This window comes from Ictalurus punctatus, chromosome 26 (genome assembly GCF_001660625.3).
Source record: "Ictalurus punctatus breed USDA103 chromosome 26, Coco_2.0, whole genome shotgun sequence".
In the NCBI taxonomy this organism is placed as follows: Eukaryota; Metazoa; Chordata; class Actinopteri; order Siluriformes; family Ictaluridae; genus Ictalurus; species Ictalurus punctatus.
This window is the reverse complement of record NC_030441.2, coordinates 19,649,153-19,667,121: the sequence shown is the minus strand read 5'-3', so window position 1 is coordinate 19,667,121 and position 17,969 is coordinate 19,649,153. Positions and strand designations below refer to the sequence as shown.

The following is a 17,969-nucleotide window of genomic DNA, read 5'->3' as shown; positions in this document are numbered from 1 at the left end:
CACCATGAGCTACATTGACCCACAATAGATCTACTGTATTCACACATGATTCATATCACACAAGTAACTATGTGGTTACTGTGTGGTTTTATTTTTCATCCAGATCTCCAATGTCAATGTTTTCTTCCCTGTTGTCCAGGAAAATTCTTCTTCAAATTCTTTAGGTCCTGTAACACCCTCAGTGTCACTTATTGGACTGGAACAGCTGCTGCTATGGGGGTGGGGGTGAGGGTTAAGGTTATGGTTAGGGTTAGGGTGAGGGTTAGTATGGTGGAAAAGTCTCAAGACAAGTGACTGAGTCTAGATGCTGTTTACACCAGCAGCTCATTATAAGGAAATTCGTTTTTTTGATTAAATATAAAACTTTACATTCACACATTTATTTACTGTAACTAAATTAACAACAGATCCCAAGCGTAATGCAGACAGCCACATTCCTCAGAAAAGCAGCTTGTGTGTGTTGTTTTACTTGATACACTGTTCCAGTCCAAACAGACGTCCATCTTGATTACGTGCTTTTTAGAAGAGAAAGAAATAAAGGCTGTAGCTACAGACTAACAGTGCATTTTATTTTGACAAAATCCACCTTAAAATTGCCCATAAAATGCTCGTCAATGTGCCTGATACAGTTATTACTAGCCAGCTAGTGTCTGTTTGACGTTTATTTTTAGACACAGTCATCTATTCTAACTTTAAATGCTAGCTATTGTAGTCCTTGACTCCAAGTTATTCTGTGCTCAGGCAAATACCTTAGGTGACCTCGGTGTGTATCAGGATATACAGTACTGATATTTTATCTACACTAGGTTTAGGTAATGCCTAAATGTTACATATATATGCATTCATATATTAGATTTGATCTTATGTACAGGTTATATTTATATTTTAGGCTAGATTATAGCTCCTACCTTTATCATTTTTAGGTTATACTTTGGGGACGGGGGAGTACCCGGTGGGTTAGTGGTTAGCACACTTGCACGTTCTGCCTATGCTTCGGGGGTTTCCTCCAGGTACTCTGATTTCCTCCCCAGTCCAAAGACATGCATTGCATTGACTGGCGTCCCTAAATTGCCCTGCCCTGTGACCAGAGTCCCCTGGGCTCCCTGCGACCCTGTGTAGGTACAGAAAATGGATGGATGGAGGTTATACTTTTGTCTTAGAGTATATTACACTTAGATTACAGTGTTAGCTTCTGTTATTACCTGTAACTGTGTTCAACTGTGTAATACCTATACGTAATGTTTCACTATATAGGAATATATGTTTTTATATCTTGGTGGGGACCAGCCCTCTCCACGAGTCTGATAAAGATTACGAGGACCTTATAAATCCTATGACTTGGTTATAATACAGATACTTTCTAATGCAGATACCTCCAGAGGCTGCTCAGCATTTCAAGCAGATTGTGAGTATGACTTAAGTATATCTTATAGTTTTTATAGTGAATATTTGTGTTTTGATGTACACTAAGAATCATACTGCTTAATTTTCAGGGAGAAAACAACACCAGGGGCGATGCCTGTATGTACACACACGCGCACAAACACTTACATTACCGGATGGATTTGTGTTTCATAAACTGAGTGATAAACTGTGTGGTTTGCTACGTGCTATGTTTTACCACAGATTCTAATGAAATCTTACCACCACTGCCAACCCAGAAGACTGACAGCGACACCAAACCAGCAGCATTTCTGCATTATAACCATTGTGAGAGCCAGCACGCTACCACCACACACACACACACACACACACACATTCACACACACACATACACACACACATGCTCTCAGAAAAACTATGCCCATGGTTTTGAAATGAAACATTCAACAAGCATATATAGATGTGATATTCAGGTGTCCACATACTTTTGGTATACTTAAAAAATTTATGTGTAAATGAATCAAGATCAGTCACATGGAAAAAGTAAGTACACCCCTACATTTCTCACACCTTCAAATTAGAATCAGTGTTAAAGATCGGGTTCCAGTGTTTAGAACCTGCTTAGGGAGTGCAGGTGGAACCGGTCTTATTTATATCTCTCTCATATCTAGTGTCTAGCGTTCCCTTTGTTATTGAGCTGTGTGGTGTCATCATGCCAAGATCTAAAGGCCTTCAGAAAAAAGGTTGTGGATGCCTATGAGTCTAGCAAGGGATTTAAAAAGATCTCCAAATTATTGAAATACATCGTTCCACTGTAAGGAAAATCATCTACAAATGGTGCAGATTTCAAACAACTGCTAATTAGTCCAGGACCGGCCGTTCCAGCAAATTCAGCCCAAGATCAGACCGTCTGATGCAAAAAGAAGCCTCCAAGAACCACAAAATTTCATCACGGGATCTGCAGTAAGTCTTGCAACTGTGTGTGTCTACGTGCATGCTTCTACAATCAGAAAGAGATTGCACAGATTTGACCTGCGTGGGAGGCGTGTCAGGAAAAATCCTTCGCAAGACCACAGTTGTCAATGAGCATACAGGCAAAGACCAGGACTTTTGGAATAATGTGCTCTGGACAGACGAATCAAAGATAGAGTTGTTTGGCCACAGTAACAGCAGACATGTTTACCACAGGCCAAAGACAGCTTTTCAGGAGAAGTGCCTCATAGCAACTGTGAAGCACGGTGGTGGAAATGTTATGGTTTGGGGTTGCTTCACTGCCTCAAGGACTGGACAGCTTGCATTCATTGATTCGACTATCAATTCTGCATCATATCAAAGACTGCTTGAAGATAATGTGAAGACATCTGTCTGAAAGTTTGAGTTGTACTGAAAGTGGACCTTTCAACAGGATAATGATCCTAAACACACGAGCAAATCCATGAAGGAACGGCTCAAAAAGAAGAAATGGAGGGTTATGGAATGGTCGAGTCAAAGCCTGGATTTGAATCCCATTGAAATCTTTTTGGGGGATCTGAAACCGGCAGAACATGCAGAAAACCCTCAAATATCTTGCAGCTGAAAGAATATTGCATGGAGGAGTGGTCAAAAACTCCAGCAAGCCTGGTGCACAATTATACAAAATGCCTACAAAATGTTATTTATGCTAAAGGGTGGTAGAATACTAGCTTCTGAGGCCAAGGGTGTACTTACTTTTCCACAGAAAAATATCACATCTATTGATATTTCTGTTGAATAAATGTATATGTCTATGTAATAGAGAAGTGATCTAGCAGGAGTTTATTTATTTATTTATTTATTTATTTATTTATTTAGTGATCATTTTACACAGGTATGTAGGAGCACCACTATGAAGGCTTTTTTAAATGAATAACAGGACTCTGTGAGACACAGGTAGCCAGTGAAGTGATTTAAGTGCTGAGTGATCTGATTCTTCAGTATATGTACATGTCAGCATTCTTGCAGCTGCATCCTGAACTCTTTGTAAGTAATGGAGCTCTTCGGTAAGCCACGAAAATGCTGTTGCAGTGGTCGAGTCTAAATGTAACGAATACATGTACCAGTTTCTCACTATCTTTGGGGAAGAGACTATCACCTACTTTAGAAATGTTACAAAGGTGATAATAGGCTGTTTTACAAACATTGCTAATATGCTTTTTGGGTTTAAAAAAAACAAAACACCTGAGATTGCTGTCTAACACGATCGCTAAATTCCTAGTCTAGATATGGCATAATGAACTTTATTTAGCTGCAGAAAGTTCTACGAAGAAGAAACCTTGAGAAGAACCTGACTCTAAATGGAGCCCATGCTCTTCCAGATATCGAGATTATAAATCTTCAGAGGGAGTATGGCGTAGCTCACTAAGAGACGTAGGCCCTGTTTACACTAGTGCGTTTTGGTTTTAAAATGAAAATAATCTCCGTCCACACTACATGACCGGAAACACACGTCACGTGACCATTCATGCACACTGGGCATGCGCGTACAAGTGTAAACAGGAAGTTGGTTGCTAGTCAAAACCAGTGTTCCATGTAGGGCTTACGCCGTTCAAAATGAGATTTGTTGGCAATTTCTCCAATTTCTCTAATTTCTCTTCGTAGCTCGCCTCTTGTGCATGCAGCAGCTGCAGTATTATAAAATACAGAATTTAACTGCACAATGGCTGCTAAGAATGACAACAAAGCTAGAAAACCTTGCGGTTCAGTCTCCGTGTTGTTGCGTATACGATCGAGGTAGTGTAACGGTCATGTGGTAGGGGCTTGACGAATCAGGGAAGGACACCTGATGATCCAGAAGAGTCAATCCAGGGGGCGAATGTGGGCAAAGCCACGCCTTCATTTTCAAAAGTCTTTGTTTTGGTCTGTTTACATTGAAACACGAGCCTGGATTTTTCAAACTAAACCGAGGCCTTTTTCGAGGGTCGGAAACGCCGGAGTAGTGTAGACGACATGCGTAACCATAGCAACAGTTATGCGTTATAAAACGAAAATGCACTAGTTTAAACAGGGTCGTAGATTAAACAGACAGGGTGGAGTCAGTTGCTTTTTCATTGCAGTTCACCTCGCAGGCAGTACGGAGCACTAAACATTGCACACTACTTTGAAAAATTAATAAATTTTTTAAGTGTACTGTGATTGGTAAAATGGCTGTCACTGAGAAAACAGAATTAACCATAAAATCACTATATTCAGAAGTCAACACACGTGTTTTGTCTGTTGCAGCCGTGAAGTCAGGCGTGATGCAGTGGAACTTCCAAGGCTTTCCTACACTTATGCACAATTTTAATTACAGCAACGGCAATCTGATCATCCCTAAAGATGGCTACTACTACATATTCTCCAAGGTGTCCTTCAAAACCTGCAGCATTTTCAAACATGAGGTCAAACTGAAGTCCTCACGTTACAGCTACCAACCCATCAGCTTCATGACGGACATGAGGTATACACACATTCACATGCACGCACACACCTACCTAACTGTAAACACCTCTGCCATATGTAGCATCACTACCTAACTGTAAACAAAACAGGCACGAATGTCATGCTGAGATGTTTGAGGTAATGCTATAGCGGAAAAATGAATTAGAACAAGAACCCCTATGTTCCTTCAGGTCCCTTCCTGTTTTTGAACACTTTCAAAAAAATAAAGTAGGTTAGGATGATCCTGTGGTTGCACTGTGGTTGTGATGTTTTATGTTTGTGTGCAGGTGCAACTGTGTGGAGCCGACAAAGACTCAGGAGAAGGGGACCCAGTTTAGCAGCTACGTGGGTGGAGTTTTGAAGCTGTATAAGAAGGATGAGGTGTACGTTTCAGTCAGTAATCATAGCAAATTGACAGGAACACCGAGTGAAAACTTCTTTGGTGGTTTCATGATCTAGCATATAAACACGTATACATTAATAATCCATCATGCGAGTACACACTTCATGCAGACTTTCATGAAGTACACATACTTCAGTTTTTTTTTTCCCTCCTAAATTAATTTAGAATATTTCTTTCTATTATATTTAACATTTCAGTATTTGATGACTTTGATGAATTTGATGGTAGTATTTATTTAAGCGGAGCCGCAGCATCCCTGGAATCACATTATGATATGTTTTACACAGTGAGGTCCGTGTAATCTGGCGTGAACATCGCGATCAGACTCGAGTGGGGACCAAAACATCTTAGATATCTTATCTAGGTGAACTCTAGTGCAGATCGGGACTCGACTCTGTAACTGATTGAGATACGAGCTGCTAAACAAAACGCTGTAGATGTAGAAAACGATAGGTCTTCTGTATAAATTGATCTACAGCGTGTAAATGCTGGTTAAGATTTTATACTCGTTATTTATATAATTATCCAATCTACAATATGCTGATCAGACCTTTCCTGCCTGAACAGAGTTTAACCAGAATGGAGACAAGTGTGTAGAGCATCTGAGGGAGTTGGGTTTAGGGTTATAGGACGAGTCAGATCAGGTCCAGCTCCACACCCTGGACCTTTGGTCCTGCGAAGACTACCTCTAAGAACACTCCTGTAGCTCATCGTCTCATAACAGCACCAACAACACACTGCTCATGTTAGTGTACATGCTGTACTGAGAATAAACCACCAACCAAACCATATCATATCTGCTCCATGAAGCTCCTATCAGGTGGTCTGTTCACATTGATGGATGTGGTAGAGGAGGCCAGTAGTTATTTATTCACTTATAGTGTATGCTGTATTTCTCAGGGGAATTTTAATCTTTTTAAATATTTTTTTCCTCTCTGAGTTTTCTATGACATGTAATGCTATTGATTTTATTATTATTATTATTATTATTATTATTATTATTATTATTATTATTATTGTCATCACTGTTATTGTTGTAACAATCTCGTATTTGTATGTGTTGTAAAAAGAAAAAAAAAAAGAATAATTAAATAAAACGAATATATTTGCTTGGTGTTCATGACTGATTCAGAACTGAACTGAGAAGCTCTCAATTCAGAACCTTTCAGAAGTTGTTGGCCAGTTGCAAATATTAGCTGTTAGTATTTACCTTCCTCCTCCCCTTCAACATTTCAAACTATTTTGTGTAGAATTAAGCAGGTTTACACAGGTTATTATTATTATTATTATTTTACATCAGCAATGTTACATGAATGTCATGTCGTTAGTTATGTAAGTAAGTTATTGAGATGTGGAAGATTAACATAATTGCTTGAACCCTTGTAGCTAGCCAGTTAACAATGCAAATTAGCTACTAAAGATTACATTCTTGCTGAGAAACAACAACAAAAACTGATTTATTACTGAAATGTCTAATGGTTTCTGTGCTGCTAATGAAAAACCGTGAGCTGAAATTCCAGCCTTGCTCATGCTGTCAAATTTAAATCCTATTTTGCACAAGCAGGATAGACGTATATAATAACCTAATGCCTCAACGACTAAAGCCTAGTAACTGTATTTAATCCAGTTTCACAGAAATTTTCTTCTACATTTCATAAAGCCACAGTCATGCTTAAAAAGCTGTTCTCAGGCACTTTCATTTCGGCTTATCGTCTGAAGTGGAGGCGATCGGGTCTGAGTATGTAATGACTAAACAATTTACGATGATATTGGGGAAATGAAAAATGGGAGACTTTCTGAAGGACCAGTAACAGTATGTACTTTTTGGTACGTTAGATGTCTGGATTAAAAAAATTTTTTTTTTTTTTTTTTTTACAATAATTTTACAATAAAAGGAAGTGTTAACACTTCCTGAGGATCAGACCGATGTGTTTAATGCAGCTGAATGTGTGAAGAGCACTTCTACACCTACATGCATAAATCATGTACGCATGCAAAAATATTCCAACAAGTAGATCGATCGAACTGCGGTCATCATTCGTCAGGTTCCTTTCCCTGAAAGGTTAGACCCATTTCTACAGACATTGGACAAACTTTTGTTTCACATCATTTTGACCGGCTCTAGATCCATAATCAAAACTTCATCTCATGTTTTTATTTTTGAAAAGAAAGTGCAAAAATGAAATACAGAGCCATTTTCCTGTTTTATTTCTATTTTACAGCTGTAAATGGAAATCTTCTGGCTGTTACATACGTGGATCAGATCCTACAGTGCTCCTTTTGCTCTTTCTAACGCATGCAGTGTTTTGGAAAGTTGAATCTGACGTTGAAATGGATGGTGGCACCAATATGCTGCACGGTGCCTCGGTATTGCTCACTTACAAATGCAAATAAGGGCATAAATATTCCGATTTATACAGTTTCGATTGTAGTGCCACATTTCTCATTTGATCTGTATACCATGTTTATGTTTCTGTAAAGCTGCTTTGAGACAATGTCCACTGTAAAAAGCTCTATACAAATAAAATTGAATAGAATAACAAAGTTATTTACACAACACTATTAACAGCAGTTATTTTCACAAAGCAGCTATATAGGCGTCATTATAAAACAGATGTCTGATTAGCAAGCCGAAGGTAATGATGGTGAGGAACAAACCGTGACGGCGAAAGGAGAAACCTTGAGACCAACGTGTGAGGAAAGACATGTTTCCAAGCACAGAAGTTTGGGCAACTCCTGATTGTGTGGTCTTGATGTTAATAAGGTGTTATGTAAGTACTAGTCATTGAGAGGAAAGAAGACATCGCTAGTTATGTAGAATGAGCTGTTCGGTACTATATGAATAAGTGTCTCACTACGAGTATAGCACGAGGAAAGTTTAATTGAACTTGACCCTGCCATGGAAATCTGCCCAGACTTTATGGGTAATGCTGAGATCTCGGTAACTGTTCTGTGGTGGATGCTATGAACAAATAGCTACCAAGATCTGAGCTACCAACCGTTTCCATAAATTGTACAAATACTAGGGGGTTATATGTTGGTAATTTCTCACCCTGCAACCTGTGTTGCTAAGCACTGTAGAAGTAACAGGAATCAGATATGATCCGTTTATTACTATAAACACTACCCTCAGTCTGAAAAACAGAAGCTGCAAAAGTAGTAGAAGGGATGATAATGATGACGGTGCATCTCAATCAAACGTCAACATCGACACCGTGAAGGGAAAAAATAAATAAATGAGTTATCACTCTGTGCAAGGTTGAACCATTAAAATGTATGAATCAGGAATGATAAGTAAATTACACCCCAAAAATAATTAGGATGTTGTACAGTGGTGTCAAAAGAATGAAGCAGCCTTGCAAACAGGTTATCTTTGTCTTCCATCTGTGCTTTCACACTTTCGCAACCTCAACCTACACACAATGTGCAGAGACGCTGAGAAAGAGAGAGAGAGAGAGAGAGAGAGAGCAGGATAGATAGCACATGGGAGAGAGAGAGATCAAAACGTCTGAGAGAGGAAGTGGTGAGAGAAAAAAAGAGAAAGAGAGAGAGAGGATGCAGGGGAAAGAAGGGGGGGTAGGATGGGTTCGGATTGTGCAATGCTGACTCAGCGGTTTTCTGCAGTCTCGGCTGAAGTTTCCAGAGCGCAGCCACAAATAAACAACTGAGATGCTTTTTTATTTTTTGTCTTCCGAAAGCGAGAGAGAGAGAAATGAGTATCACAGGGGGGAAAAAAAAACCAATAACTTTTGACAAGAAACCACCCACTCACATCTCTCGGTAGATCTTTTACTGTGTACTATATACACCTTTACTATAGGCTTTAGATATGATTGCACCCAAATAATATCTGCTCAGTGGTGTTCGCTTATGCTGATGGCAGAGCAGCAACCGGGTGTTTATTGCTCGATCTATTCCTTCGCTTCCCGACCGGTTTGACCCAATATTCATTAGCTATCAGCTTTAGATCTTGAGTCTGGTCATGAGACAGTTTGTATATTGACTTTGAATTGTTAGCATTTGTATTTGGACTTGTCTTGGCCTTGGTCTTGCTTCTGTAAATATGATCTCCACCACGAGTTTGTAAAAAATAATCTTCATGTTTCTCTTTCTTTTCACATGCACGAAGGTTGACTAGACGTAATTCCTTCTTCAAGAAAACAGCCGAATCATTAGTGGATATGATGTTTTTTGTTCACAATCTTGACTCAGTCTCACTTTCATTTGATCTCAATCTTGACTTGGCCTCGACTCCCTCAAGACTCAGTCTTGATCTCAGCTAGTCCTGGTCTTGGACTTGACAATGGTGGTCTGAATTACAGCCCTAGCCCTGTTTGTCTCGCATCTGCTGCATTTCCTGCTGCTTTTACACCTACTTTGTTTGACACGAACCAAAATCTTTTCTTTAGTCATGTCCATTTTTCACAGATGTACTCAACCCTGGTCCACCAAAAACTAGGGGTCTCAGCTCTCCTCCAGGAGAAACCTGGGTTAATTCATTAATGCTGAAAGCACAGTTTCTTTATGAACATCTGCACCAAATTGATGTTAAAGGGTTTGACTCTTGTATCACCGTGGAAGAATTGAACGACGTGTACGACAGCACATTTCACTACAGTAACTCAACGGCAGAGCATTCTGGCAGTGTGTCACTTCATTGATATGCCGATGTGTGAATTCCCTGGGCTGCCAGCATCCCCGTTCAAAATCCTGACAGTGTGCGAACATGCCAGTATACAAATCCCCTGATTCACTGGAGTCCAACCTCACTGGATCTTCAGTGTACTAGGTCCCTGACCTGCTCCTATGAGAGGCTCCTATGAGAGGTCAACACAATGTAAGGCCTAAATTGTTTCTGATCAGTTTTGTCCTGTACCCAGTTACTCTGGACTCTGGATTACCCTGTGTTTTTTGGGAGTATTTAGAGTTATAAAAGTAATCATAATCAGTACATGACTGAAGTCATAGGTCAACACTATAGATCGCTTAAACAAAGCACTGGAAAAGTTGAAGATAACGTAGATGTACCCTTCATCTTTAGTAAGCACTTTATCTTGGTCTGGGGCCTATTGAGGGAACACTGAGCCTGAGGCAGGAATACATCCTGGATGGTGGTGTGTTCGCTTAATAAATCTTTCATCATCATCATCATCATCATCATCATCATCATCAAAGGTATAAACTCTCAGCTTCTCAGCTCTGAGTTCAGCTGTAAGTGGATTTTGATCAAATGATCTGTTGACTCAGGCATTGTTTACAGTGATGGAGTGGAAACAGACCACCAGATAGGAGCTTCATGGAGCATTTGGTTGGTGGAGAAATGCTTAATCCTGAGAGATCTCTTCAGTCATGCAGTGATGGACCTTTGATGATTCAGAAGAGGAAGTCAGATGGAGACAAATCATCAGACTGTGGCCATTAACACAGATTTTGTACGTCTGAGATCCTTTACATCATCCCTGCAACATCTCTGCTGTATGTCTCAGAGAGCAGACATGGTTCTTCTGAAGAAACCTTCTTCCGTTTCCCAAAACTGTGGGCATCATATCAGGGGTGGTCAAAATCTTTGCAAAGTGGGAGTCGACTCCTGTACTGTTTCTGTTCGTGTTTATTGAAGGTATTATTTCATTATTGATGTATTTGTTTATTTTGCTCCACATTGATCATATACTGTATATAGGGATATATGGAAGGCAGTCCGTCTACAGAACACATGCCGTCCTTCGATTCTTCACACTTGACTGAGTGTAATAAGTTGGGATCAGTGAAATAAAGTGCAGGAGTGGAAAATCCCTTCAGTTTGCTTCCTGCCACATCACATAAAACAGTTCAACTTTCAGCGGATGCACAAAGGTAGGGCCACGTCTAGGAACCGCCGCACCGCTCTCTTCACAGGAAGACAAAGTCATTTTGTCGTCTATCATCTTTCTGTAGATTTAGGATCAGCGACCCACACAGCCAATCATAACTAAACCTGTGTTTTTTCTAAATAGGAAACTATTTAAGCCCTGCAATGGACTGTCCAATGTTCCCGGGATAGAGTCCGGATCTACCACCACCTTGACCTGGATGATCACCCAAGACGAACAAATGAATGAAAAACTACGTAGAAAAACTGAAACCGAATTGCAGTTACTGGATTCTGGATTTCATTTCAAGGTGTGAGGGACTTTTCTCTCTTTTTTTTTCCTCCTTTCTTTTTTTCCAGTCCATCTTCTGTCTAATTTTTCACACTTTGACACTTCTGGCTCCAGTGAAGGAGGTAAAGTTCTACCATCTCCTTTAAAACACATTAAGTTTCAGTTCAGGAGACATGGTGAATGAAGCCTTGTGAAAATTTTCTGAAGAACTAAAGAAAGAACCCTCTCTGTCTTTCTCTATTTATCTTTGGCTCCCTAGTGTTCCTTTAAGCATGTTAAAATATCAAAAAAGAGCATTTGTAACATGCTGAATAAGAATAAGAGTATGTGTGTGTACATTATGCCCCTGTTTTGTGCAGACGCGGTCAGAACTGAAACCATGTTAGCTGAGCTGACAGTAAGTGACGCGTAGCAGTGTGTCTGAATGTGTGAATGTGTGTGAGAGAGAGTGTGTGCGTGTGTGTGTATGTGTGTTAGCTAAATTTCCCCCTTGTTGCTGGAAACTTCCGGCTTTCATTAACGCAGGTTTCCAGTTCAGGACAGCGGATGGTGATGTGGAAATCACACCTTACAAAACCGCTGTCGCTTTTATCCCGTCCATGTGCACGTCACTTACCACACACAACATCGCGTCCTGACCTCAGCACCTAAAAATCCTCCACGTAAGAGCAACTTCAGGATAAATATACTGCCTTTAGGACTACAATTAATCTAAAGGTGAGGTGGTGAATATTTCGTTGTGGTTAAGACCTTTTAACCCAGACGCAGTTCAGAGATTCTGGTGTCTGGTGTTTACACCGGAGCTGTGAAGCAAAAAAGCAGGATTTATATATTTATGTTTATAGCCTCAAGTCGAATGTGTAGTGAAAAGATCACATTGTTAAATTCATCTGCTTAATATGAACCATCGGTGATGGTTTTGAAATGGCCTGTACTGTATAGTGGGTAGAGTTGTGGAGAGAAAGTCTGTGTGGCTGAATGTAGGCAGTCGTTCACGTCAAGTGTAGTTTGTCCCATTTATTGACATTTTCAGCCTTTTTAAAAAAAAAAAAAGTCCTGATGACAACAGACAGTATTTACTGTGTCTATGACTTCTGAAACACAAATTAATTAGCACACTAATCAGTGTATAATGTGTGTGATTTAAATGTTACGTTCTCAACATCGTACTAGCTTGGTTCTCACCTTAGAATAGCAAAACAAGCTAACTGTACTAGCCACATACACTCACCAGAAGCACCAACGATCTCAATGCTGACTCCTTACACGCTTTATTTTCTCCATAATGTCTCTATATACGTTTAATCAGAGGTCGTATACGAGACAGGATAAGTTGAAACCACAGTTGTACGTTTTCTGTCTTTTGGTTTAGTTGCTTTAGCGTGTAATAGCTACGGTAATTTTCACACAGTTGAGAAAGCTTGAATGTTATTTTGTCCCTCTGTTGCTAAACCTGTGGCTCGGTGTGTCGCGCAAGTACATGTGGTAGGAAAAGAATGTTCGCATTGTCGCTTGCTAGCGTGAACATAGAGTTAAGGTCATTTAACTCGACCCGTACCTGTCAATCACTGTCGATCACTTCATGAACCCCACCCTGCCACTCACCATGGGAATGATATTAACTTGAAAGAAACTTTTAAAATAAACAGAACGCAATTGTCAGAAAAATGATTTCGTCGCTTGTTCCATTGTACTACAGTCAGCCACTAGAGGGTGTTGCAGACGTTTTGACAAACTTTCAAATGTCATGGTGTCCAGTGTTCGGTGAAGAGTGTGTGCTTTTTGGTGGGTGTAATCTAGCCCACCATATGACTTTCCATTACAGTTTTGTTTGTGGACTGAAATGAACTGAAAGATTCAAAATAAGGAGCTAGTTTCTGTTATTCCACTAGGAGGCAAACTAGAGCAATAACTCATCTACTGACAAAGAACGCTAATGATGTCATTCTTCATTAGCAAGCTAAAAAATTTACACTGTAACCGTGTCTCTTTACAAAAGAGTTAATTATTATTATTATTCATATTATTATTATTATTATTATTATTATTATTATTATTATTACTGTTGTTGTTGTTGGTCCTAGAGGATTTAGAACCATTAAACTCCACTATATGGGCAAAAGTATGCGCATCCCTGACCATCACACCCATGTGAGCTTGCTGAACATCTCAGTCCAGATTTATTCCCCCGTCGCTGATAGAATAACCTCCTCCACTCTTCTGGGAAGGCTTTCCACTAGATTTTGGGGCGTGGCTATGGGGATTTTGGGGCGTGTCTATGGGGATTTTGGGGCGTGGCTGTGGGGATGTGTGATCATTCAGCTACGAGAGCGTTAGTGGGGTTGAGGTCAGGTGCTGATGTTGATGTGAGGAGACTCCAGTTCCAGTTCATCCCAAAGGTGATGAGTCAGTGGGGTTGAGGTCAGGGCTCTGTGCAGGACACTCGAGTTCTTCTACCTTCTTCCAACCTTCACACACCGTGTCTTCATGGAGCTCGCCTTGTGCACTGCGTCATGATGGAGCAGGTTTGGGTCTCTTAGTTCCAGTGAAGGGAAACTGTAACGCTACAGCGTACCGAGATGTTCTAAACAATTGTGTGCTTCCAACTCTGTGGAACAGTTTGGTGAAGAACCAGGTATGGGTGAGATGGTCAGGTGTCCACATACCTTTAGTGAATACGGTGTATGTTTTGAAATGTCCATAGTGGACTGATAATGAAAAAAGCATTGTTATGGTAATGAATGTGTCTGTCCTAGGTAGTGAACAGGGTGCATGGTTTGGGACACATCCACACATGATGAGACCCTTTATGAGAGGGTGTACAGTATGTAGACAAAGGGACACTGGTTTAGATGAACAGTAAAGTCTCTTTTATTGACTACATATTAGCTTTACATTCCTGAATATAAATTAACAATCACATTGATGGTCTCTGTCAGAGAGACATTACTTTTCGCCACGTTGTGATGAGGGCACGTAAAGGGCGCCTGTGCTCCTATCTGAAGGCACTAAGTTAGTTGTGATTGAGAGTTTCGTACCTGCCATTAGCCACCATTGTGGCTGCGGTTTGTAGTGATGTCTACTCTTCAGCTACTGTGTAACAGTAAAAAATGACCCACTGTCTTACGGTACAACAGTTTTACAACAAATAACATAAATATCTGAACAATAAAAATATATATGTACAAACCGTATATAAATAGACTATATGATAGTATCAAAATATAAATAGTGCATTGTAAAAGTTCTTCCTGAGTAAACAGCGTTGATTGTACAATATACCACAATATCCAGGACGCATAATACTATTAACGAGGAAGCTTCAAATCATCAGTACTCTTACATCGTTGGGTTAGAAATGTAAATAATTGGGTGAATTTGAAGGTCTTCTGTAAAGGAAATCCCATAGGTCTGCTTATCAGATGAGAGTTCCAAAGAAAACATTTACAGTATCACACTATCGTGATATAGCATCAGTGGTTTAACGTCACCGCCTTACTAAATGTGCAAAAAATGAGGTCCCTTGAGGTCTATTCAAGCATGGGTTGAGTCAGCACCGTGTGAAGCATACACTTTCATGTGTAATCCACAAACTCAGTGTCTTTTTGATGCTAAATATATCTGTCCCATCTTCTACTCGGTCTTGGGTCCATCCACCAGGAACATGCCAAATCCGGAGTGGTTAAGATCGAGACTCCATCCTCTTGGTGGCGCTGTAGCGTGCATCTTGGCAATCAGTCGGCTTTCGGGTTCAAGATGATGGATCACGGTCCAACACTTTTCCACAACAGGGATAGAAGTTGTATTGGGAAGGTGAAGTGTGCAGGATAAGTGCTCGTTCCTTTGATTGTCCTCAAAGGTGACTCTAAGGGATCCACTACCACATTTCCAAGTGCATGTAAGGTTCAGCTGGGTGTACATGAAGTAGGTACCACCTTTCTCCGTCCTCAGTGTTCCGTGCTTTGAGTAATAACTGTAGCGTGAGCCCAGGGTGGTGGTGTTTCTGTACACGATTGGTTCCCACTGCATAGTGCCATTTTTCACATCACCTGCAGGAAAGAAATTTAGAGAGACACTTAGCATATGCGTGTCTATTGGCAACACAAATAACATGAAGCATTGGCAACACGGACACGATCGTGGTTTGCTATCATGGTAGGAAAAGTCTATCGTTATGGAGGTTGTTTATATTTCCAAATATGTACTGCGTGAAAATAACATATATATATTTCTGTTTCTTTAAAATGATTCAGTATTTTGTTACTGAACTGGCTAAATAATTGTGATAAATTATTGGTCAATCTTTAACAAGCTTTAATTCATCACGACTCAAAATGTTATTTATATATATATATATATATATATATATATATATATATATATATATATATATATATATATATATATATATATATATTTTGCAAGGTATCGTGAAGGTGCATGGGTATGACGGCAGTATGGCGGTATGATTTCTGTCCCCATTACGGTACGTTCTGAAAGGCAGGAAGAGATAAAAATGTGATCACTTACTGGAGGTGGCTCTAAGGTAGGCAAAATTCTCCATCTGAAAGAAACAAAGTGAAACAGAAAGACATTAATGATCAGATAAATTAAACATTTAATGACTGCAAGGCATCATTTTCCAACCACAGCGCATGGTATCAGACGTCTTGCCCACGCGCCTGACGTTTCAGTACTGAGAACATGTCAAATCAGGCAATATCAGCTGGATCATCTACGCAAAACCCTACATGTGCAACCAATTAGGCGATGATTATCGGTTGATAATATGTTTATATGCTTCTAGGTGTGGAAAAATGTTAACACAACAACAACATCAGCATATCTGGCCGAACTCCAGTTCAGTAGCTAACACTGACAGCTGGTTTAGTTAATGAGTAATATTTACTTCATGTTAGGTTTCTGACATGATGCCAGGGTTCTCAGTCGAGGGGTCGCAACCCCATGTGGAACCATGAGAGAAATCTAACAAATTTCTCATTGGCCTTTTTAAAATTCATTGTTTATTTTACAAATTAATATCGCTAGTATCACTCTAACTATGAAAACTAATTTTGTGTACGTTAGCACCTCGATAACATCGAGTGACTCGGACCAAGTCGGGAAAACAAAGAAGAAAACAACAGGGTTATTACTAATAAAGAGAGCTTAGCATCCACTTTGTTTACATCTGAGAGGTAGTGACACGTGGAGGGAGCAACACTGGGATACTCTCAATTCCATGGTGTAGTGAACATGGAGTAGGGAGTAGAGGGTAGGTAGTAGTTAGTAAATAGTAGGGATTAAGGAGTAGAGAGTAAGGCGTAGGGCGTAAAGTGTAAGGAGTAGGGAGTAGGGTGTTGGGATTGGGGAGTAAGGGGTAGGGAGGAAAGTGTAAGGAGTAGGGAGTAAGGAGTAGAGATTAGGGTGTAGGGATTAGGAAATAGGGAGTAAATAGTAGGGTGTAGGGTGTACTACACATGTTAAATAATTTGTAAATAATATTCCATTCCCTAAACGGAAGCCGTGTCCCCGACTTACCTTGTAGGACGGCCCGACGTTTGGCAGACCGGTAGGCGACATGTTCATAGCGCTCTTGATGGGCTCGGGCGCAGTGTGAAACCCGTCCATCTCCGCGCGCAGGCCTTTAACGAGCCAGAACCCGAGCGCGGCTCCGGACAGCACCATGAGGAACAGGGTGACAACGGAAACGAGCAGGAACGTGTCCATGCAGCTGCCGCGCTGCCGAGGGGCGGGCCGGAGGCTCTCCACGTCTGAAGATGACATCGTAATAAACCAAATCGAGATGCTGTTGTTAGTCCCAGAAGTTTGGTATAAACCAAAGCGCGCGTAAAATCCTTTGCGTTTTCTTTCTTTCTTTTTTTTCTTAAATGTAAGAAAGCGATCAGTCTCGCGTCTCGCGCTCTTTTGGGTTCTCTGAGGCTTAAAAACATGATTATATATCAGTTGAGTCTGGAAAAGGAGGAAACGAGCGACGGATTTCCCTCCTCCTCCGCCCCCTCGTTCTCGGCTCACCCACGCCGAGAGCGCGCGAGAGAGAGAGAGCGCGCGAGCGTGAAAAAAACTTGCAGACTTTCCGCGGCTTTCACAGTTTCGTAAGCGCGTCCTTCCTCTCTCTCTCTCTCTCTCTCTCTCTCTCTCTCTCTCTCTCTCTCTCTCTCTCTCTCTCTCCGTGCTCAGTGACAGTGCTGCCATTACGTTGCACCTCAGTCTGGCCAAGTCATAATTAAATTTAACCCGGAAAATATCTAAATAAGTCAGTAATGATTATGTGCACAGTGTAGAGTGGAGACTGCTGGAAGAGGTGCAACCCTAAACACACATTAATACTGGAAAAACCCCCACAGAAACCATCATTGAAATTCTAATGGATTCCACTACAAATACCATTACAAACCATCAGAAACCATTAAAAACATCACTGGCCCTTAATGGTGTACACTAGACATAACACGCCACCAGTGGAAGGCAACAAATGACCAGTAGAGACCTATAGGGACCATTACAGTTTCTATTAAATCCAATACAATTCCCATTAAAACCATTAGAAGTCCTGCTCAAGCCACAACAGCATGAACTAAAGTTGA

At 40.5% G+C, this 17,969-nt stretch overlaps 2 protein-coding genes across 2 annotated transcripts in view; one reads left to right on the top strand and one right to left on the bottom strand.

The window, feature by feature from the left end:
• The window catches only part of LOC108258817 (tumor necrosis factor ligand superfamily member 6), a 7,910-nt gene extending 1,580 nt beyond the window's left edge, over positions 1-6,330 (top strand). The window contains exons 2-6 of the mRNA XM_053676235.1: positions 1,370-1,405; positions 1,494-1,521; positions 1,627-1,710; positions 4,621-4,837; positions 5,106-6,330. Of these exons, the coding sequence (XP_053532210.1) occupies positions 1,370-1,405; positions 1,494-1,521; positions 1,627-1,710; positions 4,621-4,837; positions 5,106-5,277 (537 nt within the window). The 3' untranslated portion in view covers positions 5,278-6,330. The remainder of the gene's footprint in view (positions 1-1,369; positions 1,406-1,493; positions 1,522-1,626; positions 1,711-4,620; positions 4,838-5,105) is intronic.
• Positions 6,331-14,216: 7,886 nt separating this feature from the next.
• LOC108258786 (uncharacterized) lies at positions 14,217-17,435 on the bottom strand. The gene is made up of 3 exons (XM_017457698.3): positions 16,903-17,435; positions 15,892-15,925; positions 14,217-15,410 (listed from the first exon to the last, which is right to left on the bottom strand). Exons 1-3 carry the CDS (start codon positions 17,146-17,148, stop codon positions 14,995-14,997), a joined length of 696 nt encoding a protein of 231 aa, XP_017313187.1. The 5' UTR covers positions 17,149-17,435; the 3' UTR covers positions 14,217-14,994.
• Positions 17,436-17,969: the final 534 nt, after the last annotated feature.

What these genes read in the sequence shown, in the direction of transcription:
- LOC108258786 (XM_017457698.3), bottom strand. Translation starts at nt 17,148, where the DNA reads ATGTCATCTTCAGACGTGGAGAGCCTCCGGCCCGCCCCTCGGCAGCGC. An exon ending in ACGTCGGGCCGTCCTACAAG is followed by an intron (nt 15,926 to 16,902) that starts GTAAGTCGGGGA and finishes TGTTTCTTTCAG; the next exon opens with ATGGAGAATTTTGCCTACCT. An exon ending in CTACCTTAGAGCCACCTCCA is followed by an intron (nt 15,411 to 15,891) that starts GTAAGTGATCAC and finishes TCTTTCCTGCAG; the next exon opens with GTGATGTGAAAAATGGCACT.